At 35.3% G+C, this 16913-nt stretch overlaps 2 protein-coding genes across 2 annotated transcripts; both read right to left on the bottom strand.

The window, feature by feature from the left end:
• Positions 1-5436: 5436 nt before the first annotated feature.
• Positions 5437-9938, bottom strand: LOC126615388 (N-carbamoylputrescine amidase). Its single transcript, XM_050283209.1, has 9 exons — positions 9745-9938; positions 8445-8493; positions 7265-7356; positions 6962-7113; positions 6837-6883; positions 6709-6742; positions 6345-6511; positions 5910-6006; positions 5437-5782 (listed from the first exon to the last, which is right to left on the bottom strand). Exons 1-9 carry the CDS (start codon positions 9831-9833, stop codon positions 5607-5609), a joined length of 903 nt encoding a protein of 300 aa, XP_050139166.1. The 5' UTR covers positions 9834-9938; the 3' UTR covers positions 5437-5606.
• A 1032-nt stretch (positions 9939-10970) lies between these two features.
• LOC126615389 (uncharacterized protein At2g27730, mitochondrial-like) lies at positions 10971-14640 on the bottom strand. The gene is made up of 4 exons (XM_050283210.1): positions 14484-14640; positions 13382-13501; positions 11865-11903; positions 10971-11388 (listed from the first exon to the last, which is right to left on the bottom strand). Exons 2-4 carry the CDS (start codon positions 13481-13483, stop codon positions 11179-11181), a joined length of 351 nt encoding a protein of 116 aa, XP_050139167.1. The 5' UTR covers positions 13484-13501; positions 14484-14640; the 3' UTR covers positions 10971-11178.
• Positions 14641-16913: the final 2273 nt, after the last annotated feature.

Here is a 16913-nt window from a genome sequence, read left to right as displayed (position 1 = left end):
CGGGCCTCCTTTTGGGCCAACTCCTTTCTTGAGCCCAAAGTTAACTTTTAATCCAAACAATCCTCCTTCCACTTCTTGTTGTTTGAACCAGTCAAAGTCTCAATATTGTTGAAATTGAGGGATGTCATGTGAGGAGCTGCAAAATCAAATATTAAGTTTCATAGTTGTTAGTCATTAAGTGTCAACAAACAAAAGGAAATATTTCGCATAATCTTTTCCCAAAACATAATCGTATAAGCATAGTATAACCATTTATACTAGATTTGCATAGCCAAAATATTAAACACAAGGGCAATTTACATAACTCCAACACTTTTGAGCAGATGAAGAAAGCAATCTTGTCAATTTAATACTTCACTATACACTGATTCATTCGTTTAACTTGAATAAATAAACACTTTTGAGCAGATTATTATTCACTTGATACAAACAAATCACATGTCCAATTACTTAGACAGCAAGCCAAAATCAACAAACTAAACACTTTTGAGCAAATTAGATGTTGAAGTCCTTGTTTACGATTCAAATCGTATTTATCAGTTTGGTTTTGACAAATAAAATATGAATCCAAGTTCTTCTTGATTGAATTTCCAATATTGTAATTGTTCTTTAAATGATGGTCTCTGCACAAAGTAGCAAACACAACTGGAGGTGTACATAGTTGATTATATATAATGATCATACAAATTTAATTGTTAGTATGCAGCGGAAGCATTTAACCATGTACAAAATCTAAATAAGGAACCCTAGCCATGTTGGGTTGGCTCTAATACCACATGTAAGCAATATATAAATACATGAACTACAGCAATGTAGAAAACCAACTCAGCACTAGGATTACCGATTGAATATCAAATTCACAATAATTGATATACAACAACATGCAATCTGATAGAACGACTTACCTGGAGATATCACCATTGAATAATTAACATAAGAAGTCATCTACTTTCAACACTCAATAATACTCCTCTCTAAGTGAATAGGGTTTTAGATGTTAATAGAGCGTATGTGTGGAAGCAGGGACTTCATCTATTTGTACAACCATACATATGGCTAAAGATTCACTCAGTCCAGCCTATTATCAGAAAGAGTGATAATCCCTATCTCTTTAACAAGTTTAAGTCCTATCATGACTATCCATATTAGTATATACTCAATAAGGATTTAAATAGATCAGCTGCAATATTTAAAACTCCATGACTCTTATTTTACTAAGGCTCTTAAGACTCCTTGTGTTTCACATAACCAGTACAACTAGTAAGTGCCACCCAAGTAATCCAGCTATAATCTCATTGTCATTCAAACAAGGTTTTACAATCATGTCCTACATTGAGCCCTCCTTCCATTGCAGCATCACGATCATTTCCATCAATCCGGCTTGGATACGCTTTAACAAGTGACCTCTCATTTGAAAATGGAAAACTTGATGTTCAGATGTTACCTATCAATTCTTAATTGGTCTTTTCTTTTTCTACATTTCCAAACAAGAATACTTTTCTTTTTATTTGTTACAAAATGAGATTACTTTATTACATAATAATTACAAAATATTTCTCATCACATTAGGATAGATCTCCTAAAAGGTACAACCATATTACCATATATATACATACATACATATATATATATATATATATATATATATATATGTATATATATATATATATGTGTGTGTTTATCAGCTCTTCTTTTTTCCTTCACCTTTTCATGTATGCACGTACCTTTTGTACTTGGTGTATCACTTGACTTCAGAAAACTATACAAAGAAAGCCATGCTATTTTGGCCTCAGTGTCGTACTTAGATTATTTTATATGTATCATCCCCGCAAGAACTCTGGATTGCGTATAAGGCTTTGACATTATTCTTCCAATCCTTACGTTCAGCTTCAGCATCTTCTTCTCTAGGAAGTTCATAGGTGCCTTCGACAATGTCCCAAAGATCTTCAGCCAACAAGTAGGTCTTAATTCGAGAATTCCAATCGTCATAGTTCTTACGGTTAAGAACTGTAAGAACAACTGTAGCTGCCATGTTCAATCTGCCTATTTATTTAATGAGATTTTATGTCAATTAAGAGGAAATAAAAAGGGTGTGATAAAAAAAAAGGGTGTAATATCCACACACCTCATTTTACTTCTCATACACCTTTTTAATTTTCGACCGTTGGATTGGATGAATTAAAGAAGATCAACGAACATAAATTATCAAGGGGTGTGTGGATAGCACACCCCAAAAAAAAGTAAGAATAAAAAAATGAAAGAGAGTCGGTTTGTCTAACAACACTTGAGGAGGGCCTATTCTCGTGCATGTATTGTATGCATATAGATTAGTAAGAGATGACATCCTTTACTTGATTGCAATTGAAAGAAGCACTTATCATTCAGTTTCGATGTTAATAAGTCATGTGAGCACTTTTCTAAGTAAAAAAAAAAGCCCACTAATAAATAAAATAAACTAATAAATTTCAACTCACCTTATTCTAATAAAGAAATAAATAAAATAAAGTATTTTATTCTATGTGCGTTTATATTTCCATTTTTTTACTTCCAATTCAACTCACCTTCTAGCTTGATCTTCAACAAAAGGGTAACAAAGGGGAAGCAACAAGATCCAAGAAGGAAAACAAACCGAAGTACCAATCTGGCAAGCAAGAACCAGCAATCCAAAACATAAATAAATTTGAAATATATGTCTCCAAAATGGTTACAGGTTTTGGAAGATCAAAAGAAAATGAAATCAAATGAGAGAAGTGGAGAGAAGTTTATAGAAACTAGGAAGAATTTTATTCTGACGTGAGATGTGAAATTTGAACAACTACTAAGACAAATAAAGAATCTCATTATAAAGAAAGTTAAAGTTACACCATAAAACCAATTGGCAATATGAGGAGTATCCCAACTTACTTATAAGTCCATGCAAAATTTATTCTTCCATCAATGTGAGATTTATTCTCAACACATTCTTATAAAAGAAAAAGCCAAAGTACAATCTCACCTTTATTTGTTGTCTTTTTATTTTTTTTATTTTTTGATTCTCATCTTTATTATCATATAACACGTGAAATTGGTCGTAGATGTGATATATATACAGCTTTCTCATACACATTTGATAGATTCTTTGCTTCTCCCAACATGCATTTGATTTTCTTCTCTCGAGTAGGAGCATCTTCAAAAGGTCTGGGCAATTGAACATGCTACCATTATCTTTACCATGTATGTACATATGCATTTAGTCCTGTAACCCCACATGTACCTTATGATTAATTACAAGGAAACAAAACATTATCAGGAAATACAGCTTGAATGAAGCTGGTGCTAAAGTTCATAAATCCGATGAGTGCGCGCAAGCACGCCCGGGGGAGGAGGCGTTGTTCATTGGAACCATGTAGGTTTACAAAAACCTAATAGTGTGGTGTGGTAATAAAACAGTAATGAAGCTAATGCTTATAATGTTCTATAATCCTGGTAAGACAGTAGGTTCATTGGACAAAAAGGTTTACTAACTAGTTTCTTCTTCTTCTTGCATTTGTGGAATTTTGGAAACAGTGGTTCATACAGGCTAACAATGGCGCAAATAAGTCAGAAACCCTTAACGTTCAGGTGACGGTATTCAAACAGCATGTTGCAAGTCTGACAAGTATGTGAGTTGTATAGTTAAGTGTTTCAACACGGGCCGAGGGGAATTTATTTTCGGACAGATGCAACAATCACTAGTGATGATATTGGTGAATTGTCTGGGTAACGTGAAGGACCCAAAAGGATCAACCTATACCAACGGCCGAACGCCAAAGATTCTCATTTCAGAAAAAAGACAGTATTCTCTAATGTTGGAAGGATGTGGAAGGAAAATTTGGAAGGACGAACGCCAAAAATTTGCACTTTACTTGTGTCTGTCCCTATCTTTCAGCCATACTGGCAATGATCTTGGGTGGAAGCTCATATGTTATATTGAAGATACAGGAGGGTCGATGTCTGAATACGCCTAAAAACCTTTTTTGAGTCATAAACAACCAAAAATGCAGCAGCCATTGTTGTTCAGGGCCGAACTGGCAACTTTGCTACTTACTGCACCTCCAAACAATGAACCTAAATATAAACAATGTAATGAAATTACAATTGAAAAACAGAGTACCTAGAGATGTAAAACCATTGTTCAAAAAATCCCCACCTAGCGCCGTCTAAGTCCCGTCTAGGTGCTAGGCGGCTGGTCACCTCTCTGATTAATCTCTAGGCATTTGAAAATAAAGAAATGGCACCTAGACCTGCTTTGGCGCCCGCCTAGAGTGCCTAGATGCCTGCCTAGCCCGCCCAAACCAACCTAGGCACCATGCCTAGGTCGCGACTCTCACTTAGACAGAAAATAGATAACTTTCATTTTGCATTTTATTTTATTCTTTATAAATTGTAAGAGACTTGTTGAATACTTAGATTAACACACACTACATGCTTGTCCCCTATGTTTTCGTTATGTTCTAATACTTTATAATCCATGTCATTATATTTTGCAATTTATGCATCCCAATGCAATTATGTATCTTTTAAGTATTATGAAAATAAAATAAAACACTTATTTATACGATATATAATATATTTTACTTAAATCTACCTAATCCGCCTTGGTCCCTGCCCAGATCCTGCCTAGGCATTAGACCCCCAGCTCGCCGTCCGACTAGCGCTTAGCCTTTTTTATAACCATGTGTAAAACATACCTGGACAACAAATTGAAAGCAGCAATCGAGTTTTGTTGCAAAATTTGGTATATATAATGGAGGAAATTAAGTCTAAAAAACATAAGGGAAAAAGGTGAAATTTGCCGCCTGATACACTTTGATAAACTAGGGTTGCTAATTGCTATAGCTACAATCTCATTCCAATGGTACATGATTTCCAGAAAGCTACCAATTGAACTCGAGAATTTTAGTCTCGGTGTTCATTCAACCTCTACACTTCGTAATGCTTCTCAAAGAAGTATATGATTTGGACGCCACGTTGTCCTCATTCAACCTCTACACTCTTTTCAGAGATACTGGATTAAGCATCTCATTGGTAAAGAGTAAGCGTACAATTCTTTATATAAAACGTAAAGGACTAGAATCTAGTACAAATTCTGATGAAAAATATAAAATAAAATAAAAAAATTGACACTTAATGAAAGGGAAACAAAGGATAGGGCAAGATCAAGCCATCAAGGAACTTGGCCTAGTCATGCATTACAGGAAGCTTTCGGGTTGAATGCTAATGTGTAGTGGATGGTTAATTCCGGGGTCTTGGTTTTTTCCAACCACCTTGTGTGGGTTTGGAGAATAAGGTTACTATTGTAGTTTGATGACCAAACTTTATGCGTAATTCGACTCACCAAATCCATTCATCCTTTGATTAAAAAGAAAAAGAAAAAGAAAAAGCTTTCGGATTGAGAATATTAGTTGACTGAAAAAATTCTTTTCATTAAATCCAAATTTGCCCAAGCAGAGATATATACTCCACCTGCCAATAATACTTCCTCCAAAGTAAATCGTAAATCCTCCATGAAATCACCGTAGCCGCACTGTACTTAGGAAGTACTTCCTTTATTAATTCTAGAACAAGCATGGTATCAAAACAAATCATCACAACGGGGAATTGCTGCCATCTGATGTCAGTAGCACCTTGTATAAATCTGGGCGGCGATCACGGAATACTCCCCAGCTATGTCTCTTCCATTTGATTTTGTCTAGGTCAAATTGTGCTACTAGTACAGCTTCCTCCTTATCATTAGCAGTTGCAACAATTTCTCCAGTGGGTCCTGGACATTGAATTATGCAAATCCACCAACTTTTTAACAATCCAAATCAATCAAGAAAAAGACTGATTATATTGGAGGTAGTTTCAACTTTCAACTCTTAAGTTAAAAGAAAACCTGAGAAAAATACCTGCTATGAAAGAGTTACCATAGAAAGTGATCTCACTCTTTCCGTGCTCGGTCTCGATTATCTCCTTTCCTATACGATTTGAAGTTACTACAGGGACCTGTAATTCATCAAAACTGGATTTAGATTACATTCTTTGGCAATAATTCAGTATGAAAAAGCTTTCAATTTGTCCCCATTTATTTGTTGCATCTTTTGGGTGGCGAATATTGATTCAAGGCAGTCGCCACTTTTAGAAAATAGAGACCAGAGGACGAAAAAACACTTCGCTCCGTATATGAGCCACTTAAATGAATAATGACAGACAAACTAACCTCATACCAACTACAAAACTTTCTAAGTCAAAATTGTAGTCTGCTCCTTGGCCCTCCTTAGTACCAAAAAGAGAGAAAAGAAAGGAAAAAAAAACAGTATCCAAACTACACTGAAAACACTTACCACATTAGCCCCAGCATGCCCTTGCATCACTCGCCTCCAGTGATCCCGAGAATCAAGTCCTCCATCTTGAGGTTCGGAACCAATAGCAGTTGGGTAGAACAATATCTCTGCACCTTGAAGAACCAAACACCGGGCAGCCTCAGGGAACCACTGATCCCAGCAAATTGCTGCCACAAAATGAAGTACTAGCAGATTTAGTTTTTAGTCTTTGCACTAAATATTCCGTTTGTCAATACACAACAAATACAAGGCTCCATGTGAATTTACTATCCAGTACAGAAAGATTGCAGAGTTCAAATAAAGCCCAGAGAATATTGTAGAAAAATCGTGAAATTAAAGAAGCATCTAATTAAAGTTTTCTCACCAACTCCAATGGTTGCGAACTTGGTCTTGAAAACCTGCTTAACAACAACATTGCATCATTAATCACCACCAAAATAAAAGCAAGCTAAATAGCATTATGCATAGATTGTAATTGTATTAAGCACCAACCTTGAATCCAGTGTCACCTGGATTGAAGTAGAACTTTTCCTGGTAGCCTGCAGCAGAAAACTAGCGGCTGTTATTAAAGGTAACAGGTGAAATCAAACAAGAAGAACATTATGCTACTTGAATACCAGGTCCGTCTGGGATGTGGGACTTCCTATAAAGTCCAAGATCTGCCCCATCAGCATCTATAATGGCAACTGAATTGTAATGAGCATTATTTGCCTCTTCGAAAAAGCTAACTGGTATTACCACACCCAACTCTTTTGCAAGTATTTGCATCCTACATAGCATGCAATTAAAATATCTAATTAAGTATTACTGCCCGAAAGGTGTGTGCAAGTTCAATTAAGAAGCTTTTCTTAACCTCTTTTTCTACTTTTTTTTTAAAGGTTCTCCTGATATGTTGTAAAGCTACATTGCAGCACTCTCACCTAAGAATGGTTGGATGATCCTTGTAAGGCTTTGCTCGCTGAAAGAAGTCCTCCCTTTGTGCCTGACAGAAGTAATGTCCCTCAAAAAGTTCCTAAAAAAATCATTCAGAAAATGCTTAAAAAATGTACATTCAATCATAAGTTTATGGAAAAATTTCTCCTCAAAGCATATTTATCTGCGTCATTTAAACCCCCACCCCAAAAATACATATGCCTCGGTTTTACCATAACCATATATTAATGGAAGTCTATCATTGCCCAAAACAAGGTGCTAAAAGGCCACAACAAATACATGCACATAATATTTGCAAGCACTGCATGCAGCAGTGCTTGGAACTTCATTCTATCAATGAACAGAAGAAACACCCATTACTGGATGGAAGCACGAATGTTTAATTATAATTTATAACCTTAGTTTCATACTGATTGCAATTGAATATCAGTGACGTAAACCAAGCTTTTTCTACCATTAGGTGGAAAGATTTAATCAGAAACATTGAACTCACATAAATGCTGCATGTCTCTCTAATGATCTTAAAATGAACACATCAATAAATTCATGAACATATGATTATTTTTAGAGCTGAAATGGCAGAATACAAGCCTAGTCGCTAGTCCCTCTGAGGACATTATGGGAGGAAACTATGAGGTACACGAACACCCTTTACGAAGTAATGACACATGTTGACCAGATTTATACACAACACCCATATGAACGTGTAATACATCTAAATCTTACTTACAGTACACAATACAGACTATAAGTAGATACAAACATATCATGCAACAAGTACGACACTACTTACTATACACAATACAGACTATAAGTAGATATATACATATCATGCAACAAGTACAACACGTCACACTGTGACCATCTTTTCTGTCATGGAAAAAATCAACAGTGAAGCCATTAAAGAAATTATTTGATTGTTGTCCAAAGGTTGTGTCAAAGAATTGATCAAAGTATTTACTATCTTAGGTTGAATGCATTGCCTCTTACTCTGCACCTTTTATGCTTAGTTAAGCTCTGCATATATACTTCTCATTTTAATTATCTATTAATACCTTTGAGAATGTATCACTATAATAAGCATGGCAAAGAAAAGAAAGGGAAAAACAAAAGAGTTCAAAACTTAGAAAAACAAAAGAAACATCTTCCAAATTTGAAGTGTCATACCTGTATAAGAATGATGTTTGCACCCTTCGCATGGGCAGCTCTAACCAACCTGAATGGAAAGGATTATAAATTCAACTCACAAGATAATTGCTTTAGAGAAAAAGTTGCAGCATAGGGAAGAGCAAACATAACTTTAGGTCAAGGCTGACCTGGAGAGGACCCTGTTGAGGCAAGAGCCTCAAGACCTCAACTCTTTAGTTTAAATTAGCCCCCATCAAGATCCAAATCCATATATTTTAGGGGAAAAAATGCGTGCTCATTTAATCTCAAATTAAAATGGCCCAAGTTTCGGAAAAAACATCATCCAATACCCAACATCGCATGATATGCTTCGGATACAAAAACATTCCAATGAAGCTGGGACGAAATTAGTTGTAGATCAGCATATCATGTGAAACTCTTGACGCAAACTTGTGTGTTTGTGTGTGTGTCCAAATGAAAACTAAAAAAATTAATTTAGTTGATTTTTTTAAGGGATGATCCTTGAAGAGGACCTAAAGATAGGCAGTTTCGATTATGGCACCAAGCAATGTAATTCTTTCTTTTCTTAAAAGAAGGTCTTCCTCTTTTGAAGCCCTATACAGCCGCACTAGAATGCTCAAATGCATACTCTTTAAGTAATCTAATGAAATACATATCATGCTCTCAGTCAATGGATCAAAATCCAACTGTTAATAGGACAAAAGCTTGGATCATGTAAGCGAATGACACACTTCATATCAACCATTAGATTTTGATTCACATACACATACGAATCTTCGAAAGCATACACTTACGTAATTGATGGGCCACACATCATGATCCAATTCATTGGATCAAAGTTGAACAATTAATACGACGAAAAGCCTACTGACCACAGCAAGCAAACTGAACCTGAGTAAAGCAGTGTCTAGTTGAAATCAAGAGACATCCGCCATAACGCGAATAGAATCCATAGCAACCATTTACTTTTACTCTTATAAAAGGGTTTTCAGTATTGGCCACATTGAGAGGAATGGCAAAACAAACCCACATATATAATTACACAATTGGAGTAATGTTGTGGATAAAAAAAATAATAAAATGGAATGATATTGGAAAAAGAAGAGCTACCCAGAAATCGAACCAGTACAAGAATTGTTCACACAAGGAAAAAAAGCTTATAGCTTTTGTGGGTCTGGTTCTCTAGTTGCAGAAATGCACATAACAAGTTCAAAAATTGCAAACTTTAATATATTGGGGGGAAACAAAACTCAGTAAATTTATTGAACAAATAAGATTAACTGAGTGAAGAGGAAGAGGAAGGAATGAAAAGAGAGACCTTTCGGCGGTGGCGACGTTGGTGGCGACGTCGTCGGTGCAAGCGAACTGCAGAGCTGAGACCACCACCTCCCTCTTGCCCTTCTCCATTTTCTTTTCTCTGTGAGGATTATGTTCGAACAGAGGAGAAAGGAGAGACCTGCGAGTGCGAAAAAATGTGGGGCTTCAGCCCTTCAGGTTCGTCGACCGAACAAGTTAATCATTTCGTTTTTTATTTTTTATTTTTTATTTTTTATTTTTTGAAGTTATTGTAGATACAGAAGCTTTTAAGGGGAAAAAATAGAGATATCCTCTCAACGGGTGTCCTCATTTGGTTTTAATGAAATTATGTGGTTGAGATTCTGTTGCTTGTGATTTAATCTCAACCATAGAATTTCATTAAAGTCAAATCTAATGATTAAGAGGATGTCCCCATTTTTTTTTGAAAAAATAGAATCCATTCCCATAAAAGGCCTGTGTAAATATTTAACAAGATTTTCTTCTTTAAAAAAATAATAATAATAATAATTAGTCTTTAGTTTTTTAAAAGGTGAAAACAACAATTAAAGCTGAAATGATTATCAAACGATCATTTAAGTATTTTTTATTCCGAGTTTTGAAATGAAAAAATTATCGATAGATCTCTGTGATTAGAATACTAAAGGTCCTACCATTTTATTCCACGCATTATAAGATACTTTAGATTTTTAAACATTATATTATAATTTTTGTTTTTTATATAAAATATTAAAATTTTAAAATATCCGATACTTCTAAATATCATAGAAAGTTCACCCCAAAAAAACTCAACCCAACCCACTAGGATGCCTAAAAGAGGTTTGTATGTGTATAGTGATCTTTTTTAAGGAACAAAGCTCTATGGTTCCCATTACATTTCCATCCGATTGCATAAATTTATAGAGAATTGTAGCATCTTTTTGTTTATCCATGACAGGTGGCTCGAGTGCCGAACACAATGATGAAACTGTTTATATGGTTTAAATCACAAGGGCACTGGTACACTCTCAGCATCATGACGTATTGTGTCAAAGATACAAATCATAGACAAAAACTTAGAGAGTACTGACACGAAATGTCACAATGGCCTGCTATGTAAGTCATTCAAAACCACATGCGAAAAATACACAAATTAACGAACCTGCTGTGCCCCGGTAACATTCCAACCTGCTAACACAATCAACAGTTCAACACCCTTTTCTACCCATTTGTTAGCATAATGGAAAACACTGGCACTGGAAAACCGGGTGCTAAACACCTTTCATTTATGCAATATATTTCCCGAAACAGAAAAGGTCATGAGAATATTGCGGAACTGAACACAGTATACATCCGGAACACAAACAGAGAAGGTTCACAGTTTGGATTATTCCTCTGCTCTACCAGAACGAGCGATGACAACTCATTCTTCAATTGTCGTTATCAAATTACATCAATCTCAGTCCTGCACTTCTTCCTTCTTTCCACTAGCTTTGAGGTACCAACCCAGAGAAGCAGCAGCAGTCATAACACCAGCTACAACAGCATAATTCCGGTACTTGTCTGTCGATACCTTGGCAGTTGATGCTCCAGAGGAAGAGGCACTTGGTTTGGCATCAGAGACTGAACCCCCTGAACTTGCAGCTGGTTTCTCTTCTGGTGTAGGGCCCTGAAAATGTTCAGATTATCGACCATGTTAATTGTGGTATCAACTTGACAATACCTTTCCAACTAAATCCAAGAGGCTGGAACCAAAAATAATAACCAGAACGTAAAAATCAAAATTAATTTTGTGATAACCATGATAAATATGTGATCAGCAATGCAAATGAAAAGTTGATAAACCAACAAATTGTATCTAAATCGCAATTTCTGTAGTTTCAGTTTTATCGGCTGTCTCCGAAGGGACACGAGCCGAAAAATTATGTGCACACAAATGTATCATCCCCTAGTTGTATTATCTTGTTTTTCAATTTTAAAATGCTTCATTGAAAACTACAAAAGCCTTCAAAAAATAATTCAATTTTCAAAATGCTGAAATCTGTTCGCTAAAATAAATAAGGAATGCTTTACATTCTAAAGTGATAAGCATCCAAGATTGCCCAAGTCTCAAAGAACATAAAAAGTAAAACATACTGATCATACCTTACGAGCAAGCTTCTCCAGCTTCTCTTGCTCGGTTTTCTGCAAAATAACAAACAAACAATAACAGGGAGAAGATGTACCAGAATAGCATTGCAAATATGATAAGGAAACAGACAAAATCAAAGCAATCATTCACACATCATATAATATATCAACATATTTATAAGTATCTATACATATAGGTTTCTTCACAAATAGAGTACCACAAACTTCCAAATGTGTGGGACTGACAACAACGATGAGATCCTATGGATTTAAATATCTGAAACGGTAAAAATGAATGTAAATTTTATTTAGAAACAGCCAAAAGTCAAAGGAGAATTAGAAGCAAATCAAGATCTTAAAACTGTTGGTGCAGTTGGCTTTCAAACCCAAAATGAATGTAAATTTTATTTAGAAACGGCCAAAGGAATGGAGATAAATAAAAATAATGGGAATCATTCTCAAAGGAAAAGTGGGTAGTATTCTCTCCTCCATTGTCGTCGCAATTGAAAGAATCAAATTCAATCGGACTAACACATTGTTAATCATCACAAAGAAACCCCCCACACCAAGTTACCAACTTGATAATCAAGATTTAGAATAAAGAAAACAAAGAAAGAAATAAAGGTATCTCGAGAATAACTAACAATATTTTATGGAAACCAAACCCAAAATGATTAGCCTATGAACAGTGACTTAAGAATTGAGATCCATCACATGTCACCACTACCCAGTTCATGTGTTGCTTTTATTTGGGCCTATGACGTTCACATGCAGATGTACAAGTTCAAGATATAAGTACAAGATTGATGAAAACAAAATTCAAATCCTTTGGTAGTAGAAAAAGAAAAGTTCAGGATTTAAGCTCAGAGTGGGATGTACTCATCCATTTTGAATAAAAAAGAAATCCATTATGTAACTAGCCGAGCCAAAGAAGAACTTTTTTTCACTAACTCTTTTTCATTGCTTACGAAAAAACCCCTTTCATAGGTACATTGTTACATGAATCTCAACAGACCCACAATACGCTCGAGAAATTCTACAAACAAATTGTGACATCTAATACATCAATTATGTGACATAGAAAAACTAAAACACAATGAACCATCATATACATGTCTAAATTTCTTTTTATTACATTAAAAAAATATATATAGAGCCTCTTCATCATATGTGCTTGTAATTAGATCGACTTATTTAGTATTCCTTTAACTTGGCTCTTGCATCATTTACACCCAACTCTAAAAAGTGCTTACCAACTATATGATTAATACTTAGGTATACGATATACTGACTGATACATTCCTCCAAGTATTTCTTCGGATTCTTAATCAGTTTGTTATTTCATATTCCCAAGACAGACCAGTGATTTACATAAGTTCAGCTCCTAAATAAAGACGTTTCCATCATCCAACAACGATCCTCAGCACTTGATCTATGTCCAAGAGGAAATTAATACAAATGCATGACAAATAAGCAGCCAAACAATTCAAAGGAAAAGCATAAGAGAAATATCCAGGGAATTTAAAAATGACCTTGATGTAAACATTCTCTGCAGCTTTTTCCTCCTCCCCGAGAACTTTTCCACTGCTTGAAAACCTCCGAGGCACAAACCTTGCAGCCATCCTTGATGCCATTGTAGTTGATTATCCTTCCTAAAAATGGTATTATGGATCAAGAAAAACACTTTTACTTTTTTATTCTATAAGCTATATTTTCAATCCTATAACTTCTGAAATACAAAACATAAAAATTGTAAACTATGATACTCAAGATAAATTTTCTGATAAACCCAATTGTCATATTGTTTAACTTGATTAAAGAACCCTTAAATCCATCTATGTGTAACCTATTATCAAGCTGTATTTAAATTTCCATACGCACAATACAATGATCTCTATTGTACCCTCCCCCCACCCCGGTGGAAAAACAAAACTATTAAAGGACCCAATAGCACGTCTTCCGAATCCAATACTAATCAACACCATTTACAACCCACGGCCCTCATCCCCTCACCCAAAAGAAATATAACACAAACAAAGAAAGAAGCGAAATGCCTCGGTCAAAGGCAGAGCCTGTAACAGACAACCGCCTCTCCCAGTGGTCGAGAATATTACATATTACCATCTCCCTTAGGTCTCGAAGGTCTGTTCAAATGCATCACCCAGATTTCATATATTTAACACAAACAAGGGAACGACAGCAGCTTGTACCACACTCCATTAACTTTCGAAAGAATCGAAAATTTTCTTTTCACCATTTATAGCCCATAACTAAACAAAACCTTAATGAACTGTGCCTTGACGTGCAAACAATTTCCTTTGTTATAACCCCATCCATTCCAATAAATTTAAATTACAGAATCACATGCAATTAAATGTGGTATAAATAATTATAAAAAATTTATTAATTAATCGAGCTTCCATTTTTACAAAAATTAAGGAACTGGTGCAGCATATATAAATTAAACCCTAAATCAACGGCACTGAAAAAATTAACGAAAATTGATTCCACGAATTCTATCGGAGTCACACTGGCAGCGGCGGCTGACATCAAACAATTAGGCAACTCGATTACAAACCCTAGAAATGCAAGAAACATACAGGCGATGAGAAATGTTGCAGAGAAATGGCTTACCAGACGAACGCTTGTAGCGATTGAGACGAGAGAAGAAGAATATGGTTGCTTCAGGTGTGTTTGGCTATTGGGCTACCGCAGGGTTTATAAAGGATGGATGGACTGTGATGGAAGTAATTTTGATATTTATTCTTTATTTTTTGAGCTGGACCGGTGGCTCGGTTCATTTACTATTCATAGTTTTTGTCCTCCCACCTAAACCAAATTGAACAGAGGAATTGTACCTGAGAGTCGGGGTGGGCATAAAAACCGTGAAACCACAAAATCAAATTAAATTGAGACAAAATAGTTCGTAGAAAACCGGGTTGACAAAAAAAATTAACCTAGGTTAAAAAACCGGAGCAAACCGGTCATATCCATTTCTGATTTCAATTTTCATGTTGGCTTAGAACCGTACCAGGCCTTAAATATATATTTAATTTAATAATAATAAATCTCATTTTACTCTTGGCGTTCATACGCACAGTGCTTTGCCTATTCTGCCCCTGCATTATTTCTTTTATTTCATTTCTGCCATATGGGATCACACTCCTTCCACCTCTTCTTTCCCACTTCATTTTAATTCCAACCAAAAACTCCTGCTCGAACAATAAAATTTATGTTCCAGCTCTTCAACGACGAACCCAAACATTAACCTGAGTATCGTGTGGGACCACCTTGTATTGCTAACAGTATAAAAATTCATAATCCCGTAGCAACTACTGACAATTTTTGAAGCCACAACTTTATAGTCAATGTCCAATGTAGAGGCTTCAACTGCATGGTTCTTCGCAGTCGATTAAACCAAAAAAAAAAAAAGGAAAAAAGAGAGAGAGTTAAAAAGGTAACGAACAAACAAATCATAAGAAATATTATATTTTGATGCAGACATATTCAATTGTCACCGCAGAGAAATATACTAACTGAAAATAGTTAAACTATCTGAACCAACATTTAAAAAACACTTGACCCATGTAAGAAAAACTGAACACAAAAATTATAACAATTTAAAAGCAAATCAAGAAAGTAATGAATGGGAAAAAACCGCAACTTACTTATTATCGTTATAATCTCTAATCAAAATAATAAGGCAATGACGACTCACCACTTCATCAAGCAAGATAAAGTGCAGTGTGACATTTTTGAACAGTTCCAGGGATGCTTGATTTCCATATCTTGCACACATAGATCTTTATTTTCTCCGCTTTTGTGTATGGAGCAACAGGGGTGACCTCTACGCTTTCCATTTAACCTATCCAAAGCGAATACAAATTTTATAAACATAAGAATTGCACAATACAAATTAAAAAATAAACATTAAAATAAGGACTGATTTGTTTAATTCTTAATTGAGCAAATCATTAAATAATTTCAAACAACACTGTTACAAAACTAACAACCACAATGCAAATTGGCTAATGCAAAGACATGAAGCAGTCCGAAAAGAAACAGGCGAGTTAAAAACAACTATCAAACTAAATTTTGCAAAAAAAAATACACTCGACATGACAACAACAGCATAAACAAATATACGTTAAGACAAAAGATACAACAACTATTATAAACCAAGGTTCTAAAAAACACTAGGCGCTAGTCGGGCGGTGGTCTAGGCGGATTTAGGTAAATTTCTTGTATATCTTGTAAATAAGTGCATATTGACACCTAAAAAAAACTATACTTGTATGGATAATAAAATAATGATAAAATGCAAATTAGGTACACTATTTCCATAAGTATTGGATGAACTTGTAGTAAATCCATCATTTGCAAATTAGATACACCATTTACATAAGTATACCACCATGAAACCAAAAAAGAAAAAAGCACCCAATTAATAAAATATAAATAAAAAAAAACCTCCTAGTGTCACGGGCCATATGTTAAAAACAAAGAAATCGCCCAAGACATCATATATCTAAGCCCATAAAGCCTGGTCTTCATGGAAGCTTCTGGAACATCCCGGAAAAATCAAGAACATGGCGGAGCATTCAAGATAATCTAGGGCATTCCGGAACATTCCACACAAGTGTACAAATTTAAGCCTCACCTAGAACAATCTAGATTAGGCAAGTTGTATCTAGAACTATGCTAGATATTTTTGGATGTAAGTAGGGAATTCTAGAACCCTCCATTGAGGAGGTAACTTAGGCCTATAAATAGGAGGCAAGGCCATTTGGCCAAGGCATCCAAGAATTGTAAGCAATTGTAAAGTTCTCTTAAGTTTCAATACAAAGCTTCCTTTCTCCCATCTTCTAAGTGATTTTAGCATTCTCCAAGCTATCTTAGCTTTCTTTGTGATTCGATCCGGGGAAGCGAGGCTTCGAAGGCTTACTTAGCTTGTTCATCGAGGTATTCAAGTCTAAGTGCCGCACGGGCGGAAGGCTTAAAAAGTCATCCTGTGACAGCTGGTATCAGAGTCTGGTTCGCAAATCACTTGAAGGAAAGTAGGAT

Source organism: Malus sylvestris, chromosome 3, assembly GCF_916048215.2.
Source record: "Malus sylvestris chromosome 3, drMalSylv7.2, whole genome shotgun sequence".
NCBI classification, from domain to species: Eukaryota; Viridiplantae; Streptophyta; class Magnoliopsida; order Rosales; family Rosaceae; genus Malus; species Malus sylvestris.
The sequence above is the reverse complement of the archived record's forward strand: the minus strand, read 5'-3'. Positions and strand labels throughout refer to the sequence as shown.

Bases quoted from the DNA above. Each gene is read 5' to 3' on its own strand.
- LOC126615388 (XM_050283209.1), bottom strand. From the start codon at position 9,833: ATGGAGAAGGGCAAGAGGGAGGTGGTGGTCTCAGCTCTGCAGTTCGCT. The intron at 7,357-8,444 runs GTATGACACTTC...TGATTTTTTTAG, and splicing joins CAAACATCATTCTTATACAG to GAACTTTTTGAGGGACATTA. The intron at 6,884-6,961 runs GTATTCAAGTAG...TTTCTGCTGCAG, and splicing joins CCACATCCCAGACGGACCTG to GCTACCAGGAAAAGTTCTAC.
- LOC126615389 (XM_050283210.1), bottom strand. From the start codon at position 13,483: ATGGCATCAAGGATGGCTGCAAGGTTTGTGCCTCGGAGGTTTTCAAGC. The intron at 11,904-13,381 runs GTCATTTTTAAA...GTTATTTTGCAG, and splicing joins CAGAGAATGTTTACATCAAG to AAAACCGAGCAAGAGAAGCT. The intron at 11,389-11,864 runs GTATGATCAGTA...GAACATTTTCAG, and splicing joins TGGAGAAGCTTGCTCGTAAG to GGCCCTACACCAGAAGAGAA.